We start from the raw sequence: 18,857 nt of genomic DNA on the forward strand, positions 1-18,857 counted from the left end.
GTCGCTCCACGACCTTTATTAAAACCAGTGGTGGCCGTCAGGGCCTGCTAAGCTGAGCCTGAACAGAATCACAAAGTTATAGCTATTTTATAATTTAATTGTTTTTCACAAATACACTACATGTATAATAATTATTTGTCCCTATTAGCTTATTTTCTCATTGCACAGCTCCTGTCTTGTCTGTTCCTCAGCTTCTGGCTGCGCGGCAGCTGTTAAGCAGAGCTCATCAAATCACATTTCACCTCTGTTTCTCTCTATGGTAGAAAAGCAGTGCGCCCAGCTGCTCTACACTTCCTGTTCCCTCGTCTCAAAGTCATTGTTTCTTGAATATATTTTTGTTTACAATTCTGAAATCAGGTCTGTGTTGAACACCAGCTGTAGAGATGTTAGCGTTTAGTTGTCTGATATATAAAACAGGTCAGTGAACGCCCCTGGTGAATCTTAAAGAGTCTAAAGGAGACGACTAAGTGTCCTCACTAGGACACTAGTCCTCCTTTAGCACACGGCACCTTTCGCACTCCGTTCTTGCTAATGTGGTAAAACATCCGGGTATTTTGCAAGAAAATGCAACAATTTTAGGTGAAGAATGAATTGTATGTCAGGATGCGACCTTGGTCTGGTTTTAAAAACAGAAGATTAACGGCGCTTTAGCCAAAAAACAAACATGCAACTTAGTTTCAGTTGGACTTTAACAGCAGTTCTGTACAGAAGTCCAACACGGTTATCTTACAAGTGTGCACACAACCGGACGCTTCGGTCATCAACCACGTTTTAGCTTTCAAAAAGATAAAAGTGCATTTCTGAAAAACACATGCAGCTGCAAATCTCTCTCTCTCTCTCTCTCTCTCTCTCTCTCTCTCTCTCTCTCTCTCTCTCTCTCTCTCTCTCTCTCTCTCTCTCTCTCTCTCTCTCTCTCTCTCTCTCTCTCTCTCATCTCTCCTCTCTCTCTCTCTCTCTCTCTCTCTCTCTCTCGAGGAGGAGCGTCGTCTTCAGGGATTCTGCTCGTCGTAGGGGTCAGAGTGGAGTTCAGATGAAGTCTGAATTGCTTTGGCAGCGAATGCGCTGAAAAGAATACGAAGCTCACTGTCCACCTTTAATGGAAATAAATAATAAGAAGAAATAAGAAAGCAGGTGGAAGAAGTATTCAGACTCTTTACTGAAGTCCTGCAGTAAAAGTATTGATTGATCAGTAAAATGTATATGTTTCATAATACCTCTTCTAGACCCTGTTGTTGGGTTTATTCTACATCAATGCAGCACATTCTATAAGTATTCTAAAAAGTATTTTCCAGCTGATGCAAAAGGCTTTTTAAATTATAATTATTTATTTATCTGAAGGAGGGTTTAATCAACACACAAAGGAAACACTTCTTCCTTCAGTCAACATTCTACATCAGCACATCTGGAGACGCAGCTGGTAAATGTAGTCAAAGGTACTCGAGTAAAAAAGTACCTTTTTTCATGAAAGAAAAACATGAGGTGGGGAAAAGATGAAAGAAGTGGGGAGGCGCCAACAGTGTTTGAAGCCGCTTGCTGTGGCCTTGGTGAGATGTTCCCAGAGGGAGGTGCAACATCCAGCGAAACTCAGGAATAAAAGCTCCAAGTTTCATCTTCACATGGCGGAAGAACCGGAAAAGAGGACGCTCGCGTTGTTCCTCGATCTCGTGTTCCTTGAGTGCCTTTTTTTTTTAAATCTCCGATTAAAGGACAGTGATATTTATTCTCTTCCAGTAAAACCCTGAGGCAGCACTCCTCTCTCTCATACACTCTCTCTCTCACACACACGCACACACTTTGTACATTAAATAACTGAACACAGACCCTGTACCCTCTTGACTTCCGTTTCAATACGTAATCAAATCATTCGTCTTCAGAGTCATTGAGTATTCAATTACACCATATTCTGAAATAACATTAAAGATAATTGATTCATCCACTTGACCGCGGCTTTGTGTCAGCTGAGCGTTCGGACAAAGTGTTTATGTTCGATGCTGAAGAAGGTCGATCCCGGTCAAATCCACAAAGAAAAGACTTTAATACGTCCAGATGAACCGCCTTTCTGTGCAGCTCAATCACAGCTTTCCTTCCTAGCAGAAGGTCCCATAGAAGAAGGTCTCCTCGAAGAAGGTCCCTTTGAAGAAGGTCCCCTCGAAGAAGAGCCCATAGAGGAAGGTCTCCTCGAAGAAGGTCCCCTCGAAGAAGGTCCCCTCAAAGAAGAGCCCATAGAAGAAGGACTCCTAGAAGAAGAGCCCATAGAAGAAGGTCTCCTAGAAGAAGGTCCCCTTGAAGACGGTCCCCTCAAAGAAGAGCCCATAGAAGAAGGTCCCCTAGAAGAAGGTCCCCTAGAAGAAGGTCCCCTAGAAGAAGGTCCCCTAGAAGAAGGTCCCCTAGAAGAAGGTATCATAAGAAGGTCCCCAGAAGAAACTCCACTAGAAGAAGGTCTCATAGAAGAAGGTCCCCTAGAAGAAGGTCCAGTAGAAGAAGGTATCATAGAAGGTCCCATAGAAGGTCCCCTAGCAGAAGGTATCATAGAAGAAGGTCCAGTAGAAGAAAGTACCCTATCAGAAGGTATATCATAGAAGAAGGTCCCATAGAAGAAGGTCCCCTAGCAGAAGGTCTCCTAGAAAGGAGGTCCCATAGAAGAAGGTCTCCTAGAAGGGAGGTCCGATAGATGAAGGTCTCCTAGAAGGGAGGTCCCATAGAAGACGGTCTCCTAGAAGACGTTACCCTAGAAGAAGTTCCCCTAGAAGAAAGGCCAAGGGAAGAAAGTCCCCTAGAAGAAAGTCCCTGAGAAGAAGGTCACCTAGATGAAGGTATCCAATAAGAAGGTCACCTAGAAGAAGGTCCCCTAGCAAAAGGTCCCCTCTTCTTCTAGGGCCTAGAAGAAGGTCACCTAGATGAAGGTATCCAATAAGATGGTCACCTAGAAGAAGGTGCCCTAGCAGAAGGTCCCCTCTTCTTCTAGGGCCTAGAAGAAGGTCACCTAGATGAAGGTTCCCTAGAAGAAGGTCTCTTTGGTGTCCCTGCACAGTATCCTCTTGAAGGCCTTCCTGAAGTCGTGGTTGAAGATGGTGTAAATGACCGGGTTGAGGCAGGAGTTGCAGTATCCGATCCAGAAGAAAAATTTAAACAGGGGGTTGGGGATGCTGCAGGTTTCGGGGCACACCGCCTGAAGAGAATAAGAGAAGAAGAAGGGGAACCAGCAGATCACAAACCCTCCCATCACCACGGCCAGCACGAAGGTGAACCTCTTCTCCCGGTTCGCCATGGCCTTGCGGCGGGACGCGGGCGTCCCCTGGATGTTTGGTGCCTCCTCGGGTACCAGCTTGATGCCGGACGACGTGGCCACGGTGGTCTTGTACCTGCGGGCCAGGTTCAGCATCTGACCTCTGAACCCTTTGCATTGGGACAATCCCAACGTTCGCTCGTCGGCCGCTTTCGTCTCATCTTCCTCGCCCAGTTCAGACCCGGAATTGGAAGGGTTGTCGGGGAGCGCCTCCCCCTCTGCGTCGGGATGCGTCCGGGGCTCTTTGTAGGGAACAGCTGAGGAGATTTGGGGGATTGGCGGAGAGGAGGTGGAAGTTTGGACCGACTCAGCAGGGCAGGGCTGAGCGTCCCGGCTCCCGGGAGGGTTTTGAAGTGAAAACGGGGACATTTTTTTCGGGGCTTCTTCTCGTTGGCCGGCTGCCGCTCCTCCTTGATCCCCATTTTTCTGCGACCACACAGATAACTTGGCCGGAGGCTTGTCGGTTCCTGCGCTGGCTTCGGCTCCTTCCGCCGCCGCCGCCTCCTGCTTCTGTCCGGGCGGACGGCGCGTGTGCTGCTTGGCGATCTGATAAATCCTCACGTACACCAGAATCATGATCACGCAGGGGGCAAAGAAGGAGCCGATGGTGGAGTACAGGATGTACCAGCGCTCGTTGTTCAGCTCGCACGCCTCTTCGCCTCCCTCGCTCTTGTCCAGTGTGAGGAGAGGCGGGAACGAGATGACCGCGGAGATCAGCCAAACCACAACGATGGCCGCCTTGATGCGCGCCGGCGTGCGCCTGGCGCCGTAGGACACGGGCCGGGAGATGGACAGGTAGCGGTCCAGCGCGATGGCGCACAGGTGCACGATGGAGGAGGTGCAGAAGAGAACGTCCAGCGCCAGGTAGATCTCGCACCAGACGGAGCTGAAGGCCCAGTAGCCCTGCAGCTCGTTGGCCAACGAGAACGGGATGACAAGCGTGGCGACCAAAATATCGGCCGCCGCCAGCGACACCAGGAAGAGGTTCTGGGGCCCCTTCAGGGACCGGGACGTCAGCACGGCGATGATGACGAGGATGTTCCCGATGATGGTGAGGACCATCATGAAGGTGATGGCGAAGGCGAAGGCCGCGGTGGCTTGCGGGGTGTACGGCGACGTCCGGCCGGCACTCCGATTGCAGGGCCGCGCGCTAGAGACGAGGCTGAGGTTCCTGTTGGGGAGTCCGGCGAGCTCCGACAGGCAGGGGGCGTCGTGAGCAGCTGCCATGGCGACGGTCAACGTGAAGCCATGTGACCTGAGAGAGAGAGAGGGAGAGAGAGAGAGCGAGAAAGAGAGATTTGGAGTTGTAACGATCATAAAACTCACATATCGGATCACAAAATAAAAAATAGATTAAATATAACCTTTTTGATCTCTGATCGTGTTTTCTTTTGGCTGCTGATATTAATTATTGATCAATTATTGATCCATATCAACAGATACAGATCCCTCTGATTACAGTGTTGTTTTTTTCATGTTTATTTTTTTCATTTTAGCAATCAGATTTGGGGGTTTTATGGTCTCAGAGCAACATTTATTAATTTGTATACATATATACATATATATATAAAAAATGGACAAACTGAATTGCACAAATAAATGTTTAAATGTTATCAGTTAAACATTTCTTTATTTGTGCTATAAAGTCCATAATATTCTTTAAAGCATTATTGATCTAAAGTAAAGATTTTCAGTCAAGTCTTTTCATCAGATAATTACAAAAGACATAAATCAGATGTCTGCAGTAAACAAGAGGCTGGACATTAAATCCTTTAGAATAAATAAAGATGTTTAATGAAGTAGAGACTTACTGGAATAAAAGCTCCTTGCGTGGAAACAACCGGGAAGTTGATTCTCGCAGGAATCTGCAGAGAGAAGCCGGAGCAGCTGCACTGCGGCCGGCGGAGGAGCCGCTGAAGTCCCGGACGAGAGAACCGTGAACCCGCGCAGATCAGTCCGCGTGCAGCGCTCCTCTTCGGGTCTGAGCTCAGCTCTGTGGAGAGGAGGAACTGACGCGCACGTAACCGGAGGAACGTGTACGAGCCTGTTGCATGTGTACGCGCAGCTTCTGCAGCATCTCGTTCAGAGGAAGAAACTTAGAGGTTCCTCTCTTGTTTTAAACGTGTTAACGTCTTTACCAAATAGATAAATCCCCTCTGTTGTGGAAACAGTGGCGTGCAAGGTCCAGGAAGAAAGTTAGGGCATTTTAGCTCGGTGGATCTAAAACTACAGTTCATGAAATGTGCACGAAATAATTACTAAACTTTGCAGAGATAGTTTCTTAACAGTGATATTTTAAAGAGGAAAATAAAGCAATGACATGCATAATTCAGTGATTTCTATATATACACACACACCTTTTGAAATGATTTAAATAGCCCTCGTGGTTGAGGAAATATTCTATAGAGATGCAATGGCTGTGGCTCAACCGGGGTTAAAGAGGATTTAAGAGCTTAGTATTCAGTAACCTTTAAACTCTTCACGTTGAGTCACATGACCACTGAGGGACACAGGGCTGAAAGCTGCAGTTTGTGATTAAGACTTTTTAAAAAGATGAATATTCACAAAACTCATCTTGAGTTCACGTGAAACTGAATGTTTCGAGTTTGACGCACAAATAAAGACTCAAGGCCAGTTTTGTCATTTAAAGACTTTTTATAGACAAAAAGATTAAATGCTGGAAGATGAACAAACGAGTTTTGATGGTTTTATTAATAATTCGATGGGTCCTTCCCTCCGCTGGTGCCGTTCTGCCCTCTAGTGGTCAGCTGCAGCGGCGTCACCGATGAAGAGGCAGCAGGCGTTTGCTCTTCCTCAGTGCCGTTCTGCCCTCTAGTGGTCAGCTGCGGTGGCAACGATGAAGAGGAGGCAGCAGGAGTCGTGCCGTTCTTCACGTCTTCAGCCTCGTCCCCCGCCCTCCACCCAATGGAAGCTGGAAGATGAGCAAAATAAAGTGTTGTGGTTTCGTGTATTAATACCTCCTAGAACACAGACGGCGGTAGAAGTACACGAGTACCGCAGTGGTAGAGGAGGCCGACCCGCCGCACGTCCGTATCGGTCAGCCGGACCCTCTGGCCCATCTCCGCCGCGTCCACCTTGGCCACGATGGTCGGGAGTCCGTTAACTGAAAAGAAGTCGCTGACGCACAAAACAAAGTCACGTGATCGCCTCTCCTTCAGAACCAAGCGGCGCAGCGGCGGAGCGTTACCTTCCATAGTGCAGGATGGACGTCACGTCGTAGCGGAGGCCAAAGGTTGTGCCGGGGAACTTCTCAAAGTTTGACTCCTTCCCTGAAACAGCTTCATCATCACTCTACTGGAGGGACGCGTCATCTCGCCTCACCTGAAGGCGCCACCCCCCGGAGGAGGAGCCACACCTGAAGGTGCCACACCTGAAGGCGCCACCCACAGGAGGAGGAGCCTCACCTGAAGGCGCCACCCCCCGGAGGAAGAGCCACACCTGAAGGCGCCACCCCCCGGAGGAAGAGCCACACCTGAAGGCGCCACCCCCCGGAGGAAGAGCCACACCTGAAGGCGCCACCCCCCGGAGGAGGAGCCACACCTGAAGGCGCCACCCCCCGGAGGAGGAGCCACACCTGAAGGCGCCACCCCCCGGAGGAGGAGCCACACCTGAAGGCGCCACCCCCAGGAGGAGGAGCCACACCTGAAGGCGCCACCCCCAGGAGGAGGAGCCACACCTGAAGGCGCCACCCCCAGGAGGAGGAGCCACACCTGAAGGCGCCACCCCCAGGAGGAGGAGCCACACCTGAAGGCGCCACCCACAGGATTAGTGACATTACAGCGAGTTTGAGCATGAAACAAGTTTCAAGTTCCGTACTTTAGCACAAACTACAGCTTGCAAAGTACTTCCTGTTTCCTGCATTCGGTTGGGATGACGTCACCACTTGACTTGTTCAACTCTTCCCGCTTCACCACACAGCTTCTGTGCAAAGGATTGTGGGCAAGAAAAGCAGGAAGGATGTCGTGGAACATCCTGCAGACAACGCTAAGAAAAAGTCTACGCTCGGAGGTCGTGCGCGACACCAAAGATTCAGCGCTCCACGTGAACGACGTTCAGCGCTCCAAGTGTCAAAAACGCATGCCTCCTCGTTCAGTAGATTTGACTGAATACAAACAAAACACAGTACTAGTACACGCCCAGGTATCTCCAGCAGGTACTTCACCTGTGATGATGTTGTGGCTCAGAACCGTGATGTAGCGCCCGCGGTCCATCCTTGTGTGCTCGTGGTGGAAGCCCAGAGCGTGGAGGATCTCGTGGACGATGTTTCCCACAGAGCAAGCCGGGCCGATGAACACAGACTGCTTACCGCCGATGAAGCCGACGTACGAGGCGCAGCTGAGAGACGAGAGGTTTCCACGTTACAGACGTTGACATGCATTATGGTTACAGCAGGAAACGCAGCGCACCCTTTGCTGGTCCCGAAGTGCAGGTAGTCGGGCTCGGAGGTCCTCTTGAGGAAGGACAGGCAGGTGCGCTCGGACAACATCGCCATGGCAGCCAGGACGACGCCTCTCCGAGCGGCTGCACAACGTGAACACAACAACGTGAACACAACAACACTCAGGAACACGACCTGGAGACGGGAGGCTGCTGACCTAGAGACGGGCCGATGACGTACGGGATCACATGCGACGGCCAAGCACCGCTCCCTGCGTTACGGTCGCTCTGTGGAGAGAGAGAGAGAGAGAGAGAGACACTAGGAAACAGCGCTGCAGCTTCTGAGTTCCATCATTCCTCCAGACTCTACAGCTCTGGTGATTTTAAGTCTTGGAACCAAAACAAAGAACATTTCTTTGGGTTCTGATCGATAACACTATTGATTATTGAATCTCCTCTGGTTGGAATAAAACACATAAAGTACATTGACTTCTCAAACTCTTAAAATCTGTTTGTGTTGATGATAGAGGGGCATGATGGGAAATGTAGTTTTTTTAATGGAGCTAAGAGTTTTCTGGTCACCGAGTCACTAAAAAGTCCTCCATCTTTGTTAATGAATACTTCCACACAGTACTCTGAGTACTAGTACTCACCAACACCACCATGTCTCCCTGCAGCACCGCGTGGTCCTTCGACAGCAGCTCTGTTTAAGAGAAATAAATGATGTTCTTTTCTCAGCTGCAGATTTAAAACGTGATTAAAACACAAGTCTGGAGGTGACAGAACCTTCTAGAGTCTCCGGGTTAGCGTCTCGATACTTCAGCTCCTCCATGACGTCGGCCTGCGGAGACGCTGAGGAACACAACACTTTCACTCAGAAAGAACCGCTTTGATGTGTAGATCTCACGTCTTATTGATGGAACATGTTAGAGCTGACAACGTACCGGCTCCAGGGGCCCAGAGAGGCCTGCAGGAGACTGAAACAAGAACACACGACATGAGGGGACGTTCCTCCTCCAGAAGAGGAGACGTTCCTCCTCCAGAAGAGGAGACGTTCCTCCTGCAGAAGAGGAGACGTTCCTCCTGCAGAAGAGGAGACGTTCCTCCTGCAGAAGAGGAGACGTTCCTCCTCCAGAAGAGGAGACGTTCCTCCTCCAGAAGAGGAGACGTTCCTCCTGCAGAAGAGGAGACGTTCCTCCTGCAGAAGAGGAGACGTTCCTCCTCCAGAAGAGGAGACGTTCCTCCTGCAGAAGAGGAGACGTTCCTCCTGCAGAAGAGGAGACGTTCCTCCTGCAGAAGAGACGTTCCTCCTCCAGAAGAGGAGACGTTCCTCCTGCAGAAGAGGAGACGTTCCTCCTCCAGAAGAGGAGACGTTCCTCCTGCAGAAGAGGAGACGTTCCTCCTGCAGAAGAGGAGACGTTCCTCCTGCAGAAGAGGAGACGTTCCTCCTGCAGAAGAGGAGACGTTCCTCCTCCAGAAGAGGAGACGTTCCTCCTCCAGAAGAGGAGACGTTCCTCCTGCAGAAGAGGAGACGTTCCTCCTGCAGAAGAGGAGACGTTCCTCCTGCAGAAGAGGAGACGTTCCTCCTCCAGAAGAGGAGACGTTCCTCCTGCAGAAGAGGAGACGTTCCTCCAGAGTAGAACACGTTTCAGAAGAGGAACCACCTGGAGGTCTTACCGAGGTGCGCGGCTTCCAGCAGCAGACCGGCGAGCACGAGCTGCAGCATGACGTCAGCGGGTGGACAGTGATGCGTTCAGGGACTCCTGTCCTTTAAGGAGCAGCAGCTGAGCCTCGTTAACAGCTGCAACTGCTCAGGATCAGTCACGTGTTACTTCACAGCTGTAGTCACTTAGAAGATTGTGACTGCAGAGTTTAAACAATATGTGCTATAATAATATATAATAACGCGTTATGATTGTTTAAAGATATCAGCTACCACGTCTTTATGGTTCTGCAGTCATAATTAAATAACACATACATAAAAACATTTATATGAGAAACAGACATTCACTTTTGATACTTTAAGCACATTTTGCTGATAATACTTTGTAGTTTAGTCATTTGATGTATTGTTGATATAGAAATATTGATTTCAACAACTTTATTTGTCTTAATGGAAGCAAAGAAATGTCTTAAATATACAAGTTTATTTCAATTTAGAAACTACTTACTTTTAATTTTGTTTCTTGGTTTTCATGAATCCTGATACTGGTCACATTGGTATTTATCTATATATGTTAATTTTATACAATATATATATATATATATATATATATATATATATATATATATATATATATATATATATTACATTATATAATAATACTATATTTTATAAACTGACAGACAGAAATATTTACATTTACATTCATATATTTTGCACAAGTTCAACCATTGAATCTAGTTACATTTCCCCCTGTAGATGAATAAAGTATCTATCTATCTATCTATCTATCTATCTATCTATCTATCTATCTATCTATCTATCTATCTATCTATCTATCTATCTATCTATCTATCTATCTATCTATCTATCTATCTATCTATCTATCTATCTATCTCTCTCATGTCAGGGTTGTTGTTCACGTTTACCTGCAGCAGGGGGCGCTGTGGAACTTTTCTGATGGTTTCCGATCCGACAGTAAAGACAAAGAAGAAGAAGAAGAAGAAGAAGCACTTCCGGTCGCAATACAAACACATGGGCTGAAACCTCCCGACGTAACGTTGTTTTAATCTTATAACGAGCTTTTATTAAACGGAGTTTACTCTTCTCCACTTAGTTTTATTAAATCTTCTCATTTAAGTCAAAAGAGACTTTTCTCTAAAAACGTTTATACATCGGTGTGTTGTCGTTAGCTTAGCTGCTAGCTTAACATGCTAATAACAACGTCAACAAACTTATTGCTTGTTTTGGGCTTAAAACATTTCCTGTTAACGAAGTCAGAAATCAAACAACTAGCGACAGATTAAGATGATTTAATGTAGATGTTATTTACGTACAAGGACGCGTTTGAAGTACTAATACCTCAATGAGCAAAGTACTTAAGTACAAGGAAAAATACTGATTGATCAGTGAATGTTCTGTTGCACGTTAGCTCCTTTATATCCGGCTTTAGTTTTATCAAAGCTTCATATTTATTCTATGAGATCATCACGTGATGTGACGTCATATTTTTAACTGAATTCAAATGAAAAATGATCTAAAAAGTTATTGAATTCTCCCCTTTTTGTTTTTCTGTCTTCAGCTTCCGGTTCAGTCATGACGCGCTGGGCGAGAGCCAATAACATCCACAAACACAAGCCAGCGGAGGCCACGCCATGGACGCAGCTGAGGGGGGGAGCAGGAGGAGCAGGATCACGTCCAGGTCCAGGTCCTCCAGGCAGCCCTAACCAGGGCCCCCAGAGGGACCGTCTGAGAGGGACCCGACCCGGAGGATCAGCTGTGAAGAAACCCAACCGGCCGAAGAAAGACTACGTGGACGAAGACGTCAACGGCTTCCTGGAGTTCCTGCAGCAGAACGGACGTCGGCTGCCTCGAGGAGGAGGAGGAGGAGGAGGAGGAGGAGGAGGAGTAGGAGGAGGAGGAGGGCTCCGGGAGGAGCTGGAGATGGCGCTGAAGAAGGACCGAAGACGAGAGGACCGAAGGGTGAAGCGGCAAGACGACAAGAAGAGCAACATGGTGAGAGGCTCACTCGGTGAGACGCGCTTTCCAACTTGGTGGAACGTAGATAGTATCCTATTCTTCTTCTTCATTTTGTACCATTTATCGTTTTAATTCAGGCTCCTTGTCTCCTTCCCTCCCTGCAGCTGTGCTTTAACTGCAGGAAGCCCGGCCACGGATTGGCTGACTGTCCGGAGGCCGACCAGGACGAGGAGATGGGCCGAGGCATCTGCTACCGCTGCGGCTCAACCGAACACGAAATCCAGAAGTGTCGAGCCAAAGTGGACCCGGCTCTGGGTGAGGACCCGCGGGGCACCCAGGGGTGACGCCCCTCCTCTGCTGCTCTCTAACGCTCCTCTGCTGCTCTCTAACGCTCCTCTGCTGCTCTCTAACGCTCCTCTGATGCTCTCTAACGCTCCTCTGATGCTCTCTGCTGCTCTCTAACGCTCCTCTGATGCTCTCTGCTGCTCTCTGCTGCTCTCTAACGCTCCTCTGATGCTCTCTAACGCTCCTCTCTAACGCTCCTCTGCTGCTCTCTAACGCTCCTCTGCTGCTCTCTAACGCTCCTCTGATGCTCTCTAACGCTCCTCTGATGCTCTCTAACGCTCCTCTGCTGCTCTCTAACGCTCCTCTGCTGCTCTCTAACGCTCCTCTGATGCTCTCTAACGCTCCTCTGATGCTCTCTAACGCTCCTCTGCTGCTCTCTAACGCTCCTCTGCTCTCAGGAGAACATCCGTACGCTAAGTGCTTCATCTGCAGTCAGACTGGACATCTGTCTCGAGGCTGCCCGGATAATCCCAAAGGCCTCTACGCTCAAGGTTCAGACAGATATTCATCACAAATATATAAATATATAAGTACACATCCTACAGCAGTTTAAATGGCGTCTGTGTTCCTGCAGGAGGCGCCTGTCGTGTTTGTGGCTCAGTGGAACATTTTCAGAAGGATTGTCCTGAACATCAGGCTGCAAGTGAGTCTTCATCTTCAGATACAACATACATGACATAATGCATATTATTGTCTGTACACATGTGTATGATACTCATAGTACCCGGCTTATTAATCTTTAGTTTCTACCCTGTAGACACGAACAGCTGATTGGTTGATTGATTGCACCGTAAACAGTTATTATTTACATTTCATTATGTCAAAATCTTTGTGAATAATTTGTGTGTTAAATTGTGAAGAATGTCAGTGACGACATCATCGGATGTTTCTGACGTCGTCAAAAACATCACGACTTAAAGAGAACTGCAGCGCGTTAAAGTCAACAACAAACTATAGGAACCAACCTTTTATTTTATATTCTTTGATGTATATATATTTTTATTTTATATTTAAAGGATCTGATTGTTTCCTCTTCGTCCCCCTTCCTCTTCGTCCCTCCAGCGAACTCGGTGACGGTTCCCTGGTTGTCCAACAACATGAGCGCTGACCACGAGGACGTCCATCTCCCGCTGAAGAAACCCAAACCCAAAGCGACCAAAGTGGTGACGTTCTGAAGCGGTTCTGTCTGGACTCGACCACCGGACTGAATGCCTGGACATGAAATAGATTTATACGTTCGGACTTCCTTTGTGGATTTAGGAGACTTTTCATGAAGTGTATGGTTCTGTATATTGTTCTCTTAAACTGTCAGAAGATAACTTTTAGAACGGTTTTCATGTTTGACATTTAATCTGCATATTATTTCAATAATCTCTGTAAAAAAAAAAGAATAAATGGATGTAATATTAAAATAAAACAGTAATTAGCAGATGAACCTTCGTCACCCTTTTAAGTAAAAGTACATAGGTATTGGCATCAAAATATACTTAAAGTACACAAAGTAAAAGTACTCTGGTGTCTTTATAATCTTTTAAAGCCTTTAATTAATAATACATTACTTTTATTTCTAACATGTTGCATCTGGTTCATTTACTTATTTTAAAGCGTTTGTAAAATCCTTCCTCAGATAAACAAGTGTTGGAGAGCAGCTGTAATGTGGCGCCTCGGCCACTTGAGGGCAGCACTGCAGCTTCTGAAAGTGATGAAGACGAGTTGTTTGTTTTCAGCTGAAGTTTAAAGAAACATCAGTAAACAAAAGGAGGAAAAGAAGTGAAGAGATCTTACTCTCGGAGATGAGGAGGAGGAGGAGGAGGAGGAAGGTGTTGCTTTGTGATGCGTTCAGGGTCAGGATGTTTATCTGCTTCTGTGAAAGCAGAAGGTTAAAGTTAAAGAAATGCATCTTGTGTGTCAGAATTCTGGAGATTCATACAATGACAACAAAACACATTCTCATATAAACAACAACATATTCGTCTAAATGCAAACAAACGTTTGTGTTATTTGACGTCACTGCCGCACTAACCTTCCTCTGGGGAAACATCACCTTAGTAAGTAGTAGTGCTCCTCTGGTCCACCAGGGGGGTGACTCCTATGGTTGTATAGAAGTCTATGCTTCATGTGTTAAAGCTCCATTCTCTCTTCTGACCACCAGGGGGTGACTCCTCTGGTTGTATAGAAGTCTATGCTTCATGTGTTAAAGCTGCATTCTCTCTCCTGACCACCAGGGGGTGACTCCTCTGGTTGTATAGAAGTCTATGCTTCATGTGTTAAAGCTGCATTCTCTCTCCTGACCACCAGGGGGTGACTCCTCTGGTTGTATAGAAGTCTATATAAATGACTCTAAAAAATACTTCTCTTGATGTATTCCCTCAGTAAACATTGTAAACATGAGTTTATGTCTCAATCTCTAGTTTCAAGTCTTCTTCAATACAGCATGATGTTCATTTAGTAAATTATGGTCATTTAGAGTCAAACAGACCATAAAGCAGGGGACGCTTTAGGGCGGGGCTAAAGGTGATTGACAGGTCTCTATCACACAGAAATGGTCACTTCCTGCTCATATTCAGTCTTTGGTACAACTGGAGGAGTCGCCCCCTGGTGGCCGTTGGAAGAACTTAAAGCTGTGATTCTTGTACTCTTGTTGTGTTTTTACTGACCTCAGCATCTTGTTTGTGTTTCAAACAAGATGCTGAGGTCAGATCAAACTATCAGAAATGGAAACGCATGGCTTCCCGTCATCGTGTTATTCAGGAGCCTCTTCTTCTGTAAATATAAATGTAGGCTGTGGGGGGGCGTCGGCCTCCTGGAGGCAAACTGCAGCCAGACAGCTGCTCGCTGCCAGCTCACTGAGGCTGATTGCACAAGTTACCCAAAGGGGGTGTGTGTGTGTGTGTGTGTGTGTGTGTGTGCGCGCCTCATAACAAAAGCACAGAGGCTTCATTCACTGAAGTCTCCTGGATCCAATTTAGGAGGCGCTGAGTGGAAGTCTGTCTTTGTGTTTACTGGATTGCTCAACATCCACAGACTGAAGTATCTCCACTACGATCCGATGCATGGTGATGAAATCTTCCTCCGTCCATCGTGATCCCCAGAGGATGAACCAGACTGACTTTTCATGGTGCTGACATGAAGTCGACGTTTGTCTCCAAAACCTCCAGAACTAAAGAGTTATCAGCATCAGCTGTGTTTATTAGCTCGTTTTAGCGTGCTAACATGCTAACACTCGCTTGGTAAACATTAGCACGTTAGCATGTTGACGTCTCTGCTTCTGCCAGATGACCGACGTGAAGGACTTCATGCCCTTCCTGATGAGACCAGAGGGAAACCTTCGGGTGACGCTCATCTCTTCCACATCAGCTTTTCGATAGTCGAAGTCCTAAAACCTTTGGATAGTCGAGCTTTCCTAAACCTTTGGATAGTCTAGCTTTCCTAAACCTTTGGATAGTCGAGCTTTCCTAAACCTTTGGATGGTCGAGGTTTCGACCTCAACGCAGCTAAAAGCGGGAAGAGATTATTACAAGAGCCAGACAAGAAAACAAAGGAAGTGCTGTTTGGTTTTTAACAATAATCTCCTTCAGTTTGTTTACAGCTGGAACAGAAAAACTAAATATCCCTCTGACTCTAATTTTCTAAACAATAAAGCTTCAGCTCGCAGCTGACTCAGCTCATCGGGGTCTCTTTCACAGTAAATACCCGTAATCCCAACCAGGGATCTCTCAGGACCCTGAGGACCCTGAGGACCCCGTCCAGACCTGTCAGCCCTAATGAACTGCACTGCATCTATGGACTGTTTTAACTGCTTAACTGTACCTTTGTTTGTGCAAAACTTCACAGCAACTTTGCAGGTTAATGGTCTTGACCTAACACCCACATGGCGCTGTAATAGAAGCCCTGATCGCCCTTCACTTACTAAAGTGGACTTTATCAAATAATTAAATGAATAGAAACAAAATAAAGAGGCTGAAACCAACAAGTTTCCAGAAAGCTGCAAAGAGGTCAAAGTGAAACCAGTGACCTGAAGTCTCTTAGAGCTCCATTAAAACATCACTGTGTTCCTTCATCACATCATCATCATCATCATCATCACACTAGTTTATTCTGACTAACACATGAAGCATAGACTTCTATGCAACCAGAGGAGTCACCCCCTGGTGGTGAGTAGAGATAATGCAGCTTTAACACATGAAGCATATACTTCTATACAACCAGAGGAGTCGCCCCCTGGTGGTCAGGAGAGAGAATGCAGCTTTAACACATGAAGCATAGACTTCTATGCAACCAGAGGAGTCACCCCCTGGTGGTCAGGAGACAGAATGTAGCTTTAACACATGAAGCATATACTTCTATACAACCAGAGGAGTCACCCCCTGGTGGTCAGGAGAGAGAATGCAGCTTTAACACATGAAGCATATACTTCTATACAACCAGAGGAGTCGCCCCCTGGTGGTGAGTAGAGATAATGCAGCTTTAACACATGAAGCATAGACTTCTATGCAACCAGAGGAGTCACCCCCTGGTGGTGAGTAGAGATAATGCAGCTTTAACACATGAAGCATGTACTTCTATACAACCAGAGGAGTCGCCCCCTGGTGGTCAGGAGAGAGAATGCAGCTTTAACACATGAAGCATAGACTTCTATGCAACCAGAGGAGTCACCCCCTGGTGGTGAGTAGAGATAATGCAGCTTTAACACATGAAGCATAGACTTCTATACAACCAGAGGAGTCACCCCCTGGTGGTCAGGAGAGAGAATGCAACTTAAACACATGAAGCGTCAGTTTCACGTTAAAGAACCTGTTGCCGCCTGACTGACGGACAGATGCCTCCATGGGTTCTGAGGACTGAAGCAGGTCCAGGACCACAGCGGTCCTCGGGCAGACAGGAAGTGCTCGTTACCTGAAGATGGAGCTGGAAGTCATTACGTTCTGCTGGAGGCGACGCTGAAGACGGGAGGAAGGATCCCCGAGCGGCGCAGATGAAAGTGAAGAGGTAATGACAGAGAACCTGAAGGCCCCGTGTGGATCTGTCAGGACTCTGTGGAGCTAATAACCGGGTCGGGGCCCTCAGGGGCCACCGAGCATGTTACTGCTTACTGACGGGTCCCAGCCGGCTCTTAAGACTCTGGGTCCTCTACACAGGCACAAGCATCATTCTGCTGAGTTCCTCTATATTAACACAATGCTATCCATCAAGTTGATAGCTGAGTTTTAGAAAGAAAGACGAACCGTCAGATGATCAAACCCAAAGCTGAACTCTGAGAGAAAGAGAACCCGTCTGTAAAGAGTTTACTTCTCCTGTGATGAACATGTACCATGGAGCTCTGTGGGCCGACTCTCTCTGGGCCTCAAGTGGCCATTTGAGGAACTGCGAATTTTGCATTTGTTTCTCAACACCAACGGGTTGCTGCTTGATGAAAAAAATAATATACATATATATACTGGTCCTGGAGAGAGTGTGTGCACACACACACACACACACACACACACACACACACACACACACACACACACACACACACACACACACACACACACACACAGGAGGTTCCTCAGCTCCGCTGCAACAAGGACCGCTACAGGAGAACATTCCTGCCTACGGCATTAAGACTTTACAACAAGTCACCGCTTGCTAGATCCTCTGTGGATTAATTATTAATTATCACTAGTAATACTACCTCTACTGTAGTAATACTACCTCTACTGAAGTTATACTGCCTCTACTGTAGTAATACTACCTCTACTGAAGTTATACTACCTCTACTGTAGTAATACTACCTCTACTGTAGTAATACTACCTCTACTGAAGTTATACTACCTCTACTGAAGTTATACTGCCTCTACTGTAGTAATACTACCTCTACTGAAGTTATACTGCCTCTACTGTAGTAATACTAACTCTACTGTAGTAATACTACCTCTACTGAAGTTATACTGCCTCTACTGTAGTAATACTAACTCTACTGTAGTAATACTACCTCTACTGAAGTTATACTGCCTCTACTGTAGTAATACTACCTCTACTGTAGTAATACTGACTCTACTGAAGTAATACTACCTCTACTGTAGTAATACTACCTCTACTGTAGTAATACTGACTCTACTGTAGTAATACTACCTCTACTGAAGTTATACTGCCTCTACTGAAGTAATACTACCTCTACTGTAGTAATACTACCTCTACTGTAGTAATACTGACTCTACTGTAGTAATACTACCTTTACTGTAGTAATACTGACTCTACTGTAGTAATACTACCTCTACTGTAGTAATACTACCTCTACTGTAGTAATACTGACTCTACTGTAGTAATACTAACTCTACTGTAGTAATACTACCTCTACTGAAGTTATACTGACTCTACTGTAGTAATACTACCTCTACTGTAGTAATACTGACTCTACTGTAGTAATACTACCTCTACTGTAGTAATACTACCTTTACTGTAGTAATACTGACTCTACTGTAGTAATACTACCTCTACTGTAGTATCCAGCTCCCCTCCTGATTTAACCGGCTGCGTCGCTTGATGATGACGTAGGAGCAGCGTCGCGGCATTAGCTGTGAGTTGTTCACGAGATTTACTCCTGAAAACAAGCCGTCAGCAGGAGAAGCTTCAGGTGAGAAACACGGTCCTGTTGCTGTTGCTGTTGTTGCTGTTGCTGCTGTTGCTGTTGCTGTTGCTGTTGCTGTTGTTGTTGTTGGAGGACCGAGCCGTTCTTCTTCTTCGCTTCTCCTAAAACGGGTCGCGGCTTCTGTGTTTACATTCTGTCTGTGACTGGAGGATAAGAAGTATTAGTACCTGTACTTCACTAAGTATTAGTACCTTTACTGAAGTAAAGGTGCTAATACGTTCTGTAGTAAAGGTACTAATATGTTCTGTAGTAAAGGTAGTAATACTTAGTGTAAAAAAGGTCGTAATCAGACTATCATAGCTGCAGCAAAGGAATCCTCGGAGGACAACAGGCAAGGTGTTCAGACCTTACTGAAGGACATATGTCTACAATAAACTCAAGATTCAAGCTTCTCCAGTATAAATGGGTGATGAGAACATACAGAGTTACTACATCGCATACAATACACCGGATACATGTTAAATGTGGACACAAAGGTCTCATTGCCTCTGGGAATTCAAGACTTCTGGAAAGAGATTATTACAATTATTTCTATCTGTATCAACAAACAACTT

General features: G+C 46.5%; 2 protein-coding genes across 2 annotated transcripts; one reads left to right on the forward strand and one right to left on the reverse strand.

The window, feature by feature from the left end:
- Positions 1 to 2,998: 2,998 nt before the first annotated feature.
- On the reverse strand, positions 2,999 to 4,513 carry LOC306751584 (alpha-2B adrenergic receptor; the record flags this gene model as incomplete). Its single annotated transcript, XM_079235181.1, has 1 exon — positions 2,999 to 4,513. The coding sequence occupies one exon, from the start codon at positions 4,511 to 4,513 to the stop codon at positions 2,999 to 3,001; it is 1,515 nt and encodes a 504-aa protein (XP_079091307.1).
- Positions 4,514 to 10,351: 5,838 nt separating this feature from the next.
- On the forward strand, positions 10,352 to 13,101 carry zcchc9 (zinc finger, CCHC domain containing 9). The gene is made up of 6 exons (XM_079235185.1): positions 10,352 to 10,402; positions 10,930 to 11,363; positions 11,492 to 11,642; positions 12,071 to 12,163; positions 12,247 to 12,315; positions 12,735 to 13,101. The coding sequence occupies exons 2-6, from the start codon at positions 10,944 to 10,946 to the stop codon at positions 12,845 to 12,847; spliced, it is 846 nt and encodes a 281-aa protein (XP_079091311.1). The 5' UTR covers positions 10,352 to 10,402; positions 10,930 to 10,943; the 3' UTR covers positions 12,848 to 13,101.
- Positions 13,102 to 18,857: the final 5,756 nt, after the last annotated feature.

This window comes from Taurulus bubalis (assembly GCF_910589615.1).
Source record: "Taurulus bubalis genome assembly, chromosome: 19".
In the NCBI taxonomy this organism is placed as follows: domain Eukaryota; kingdom Metazoa; phylum Chordata; class Actinopteri; order Perciformes; family Cottidae; genus Taurulus; species Taurulus bubalis.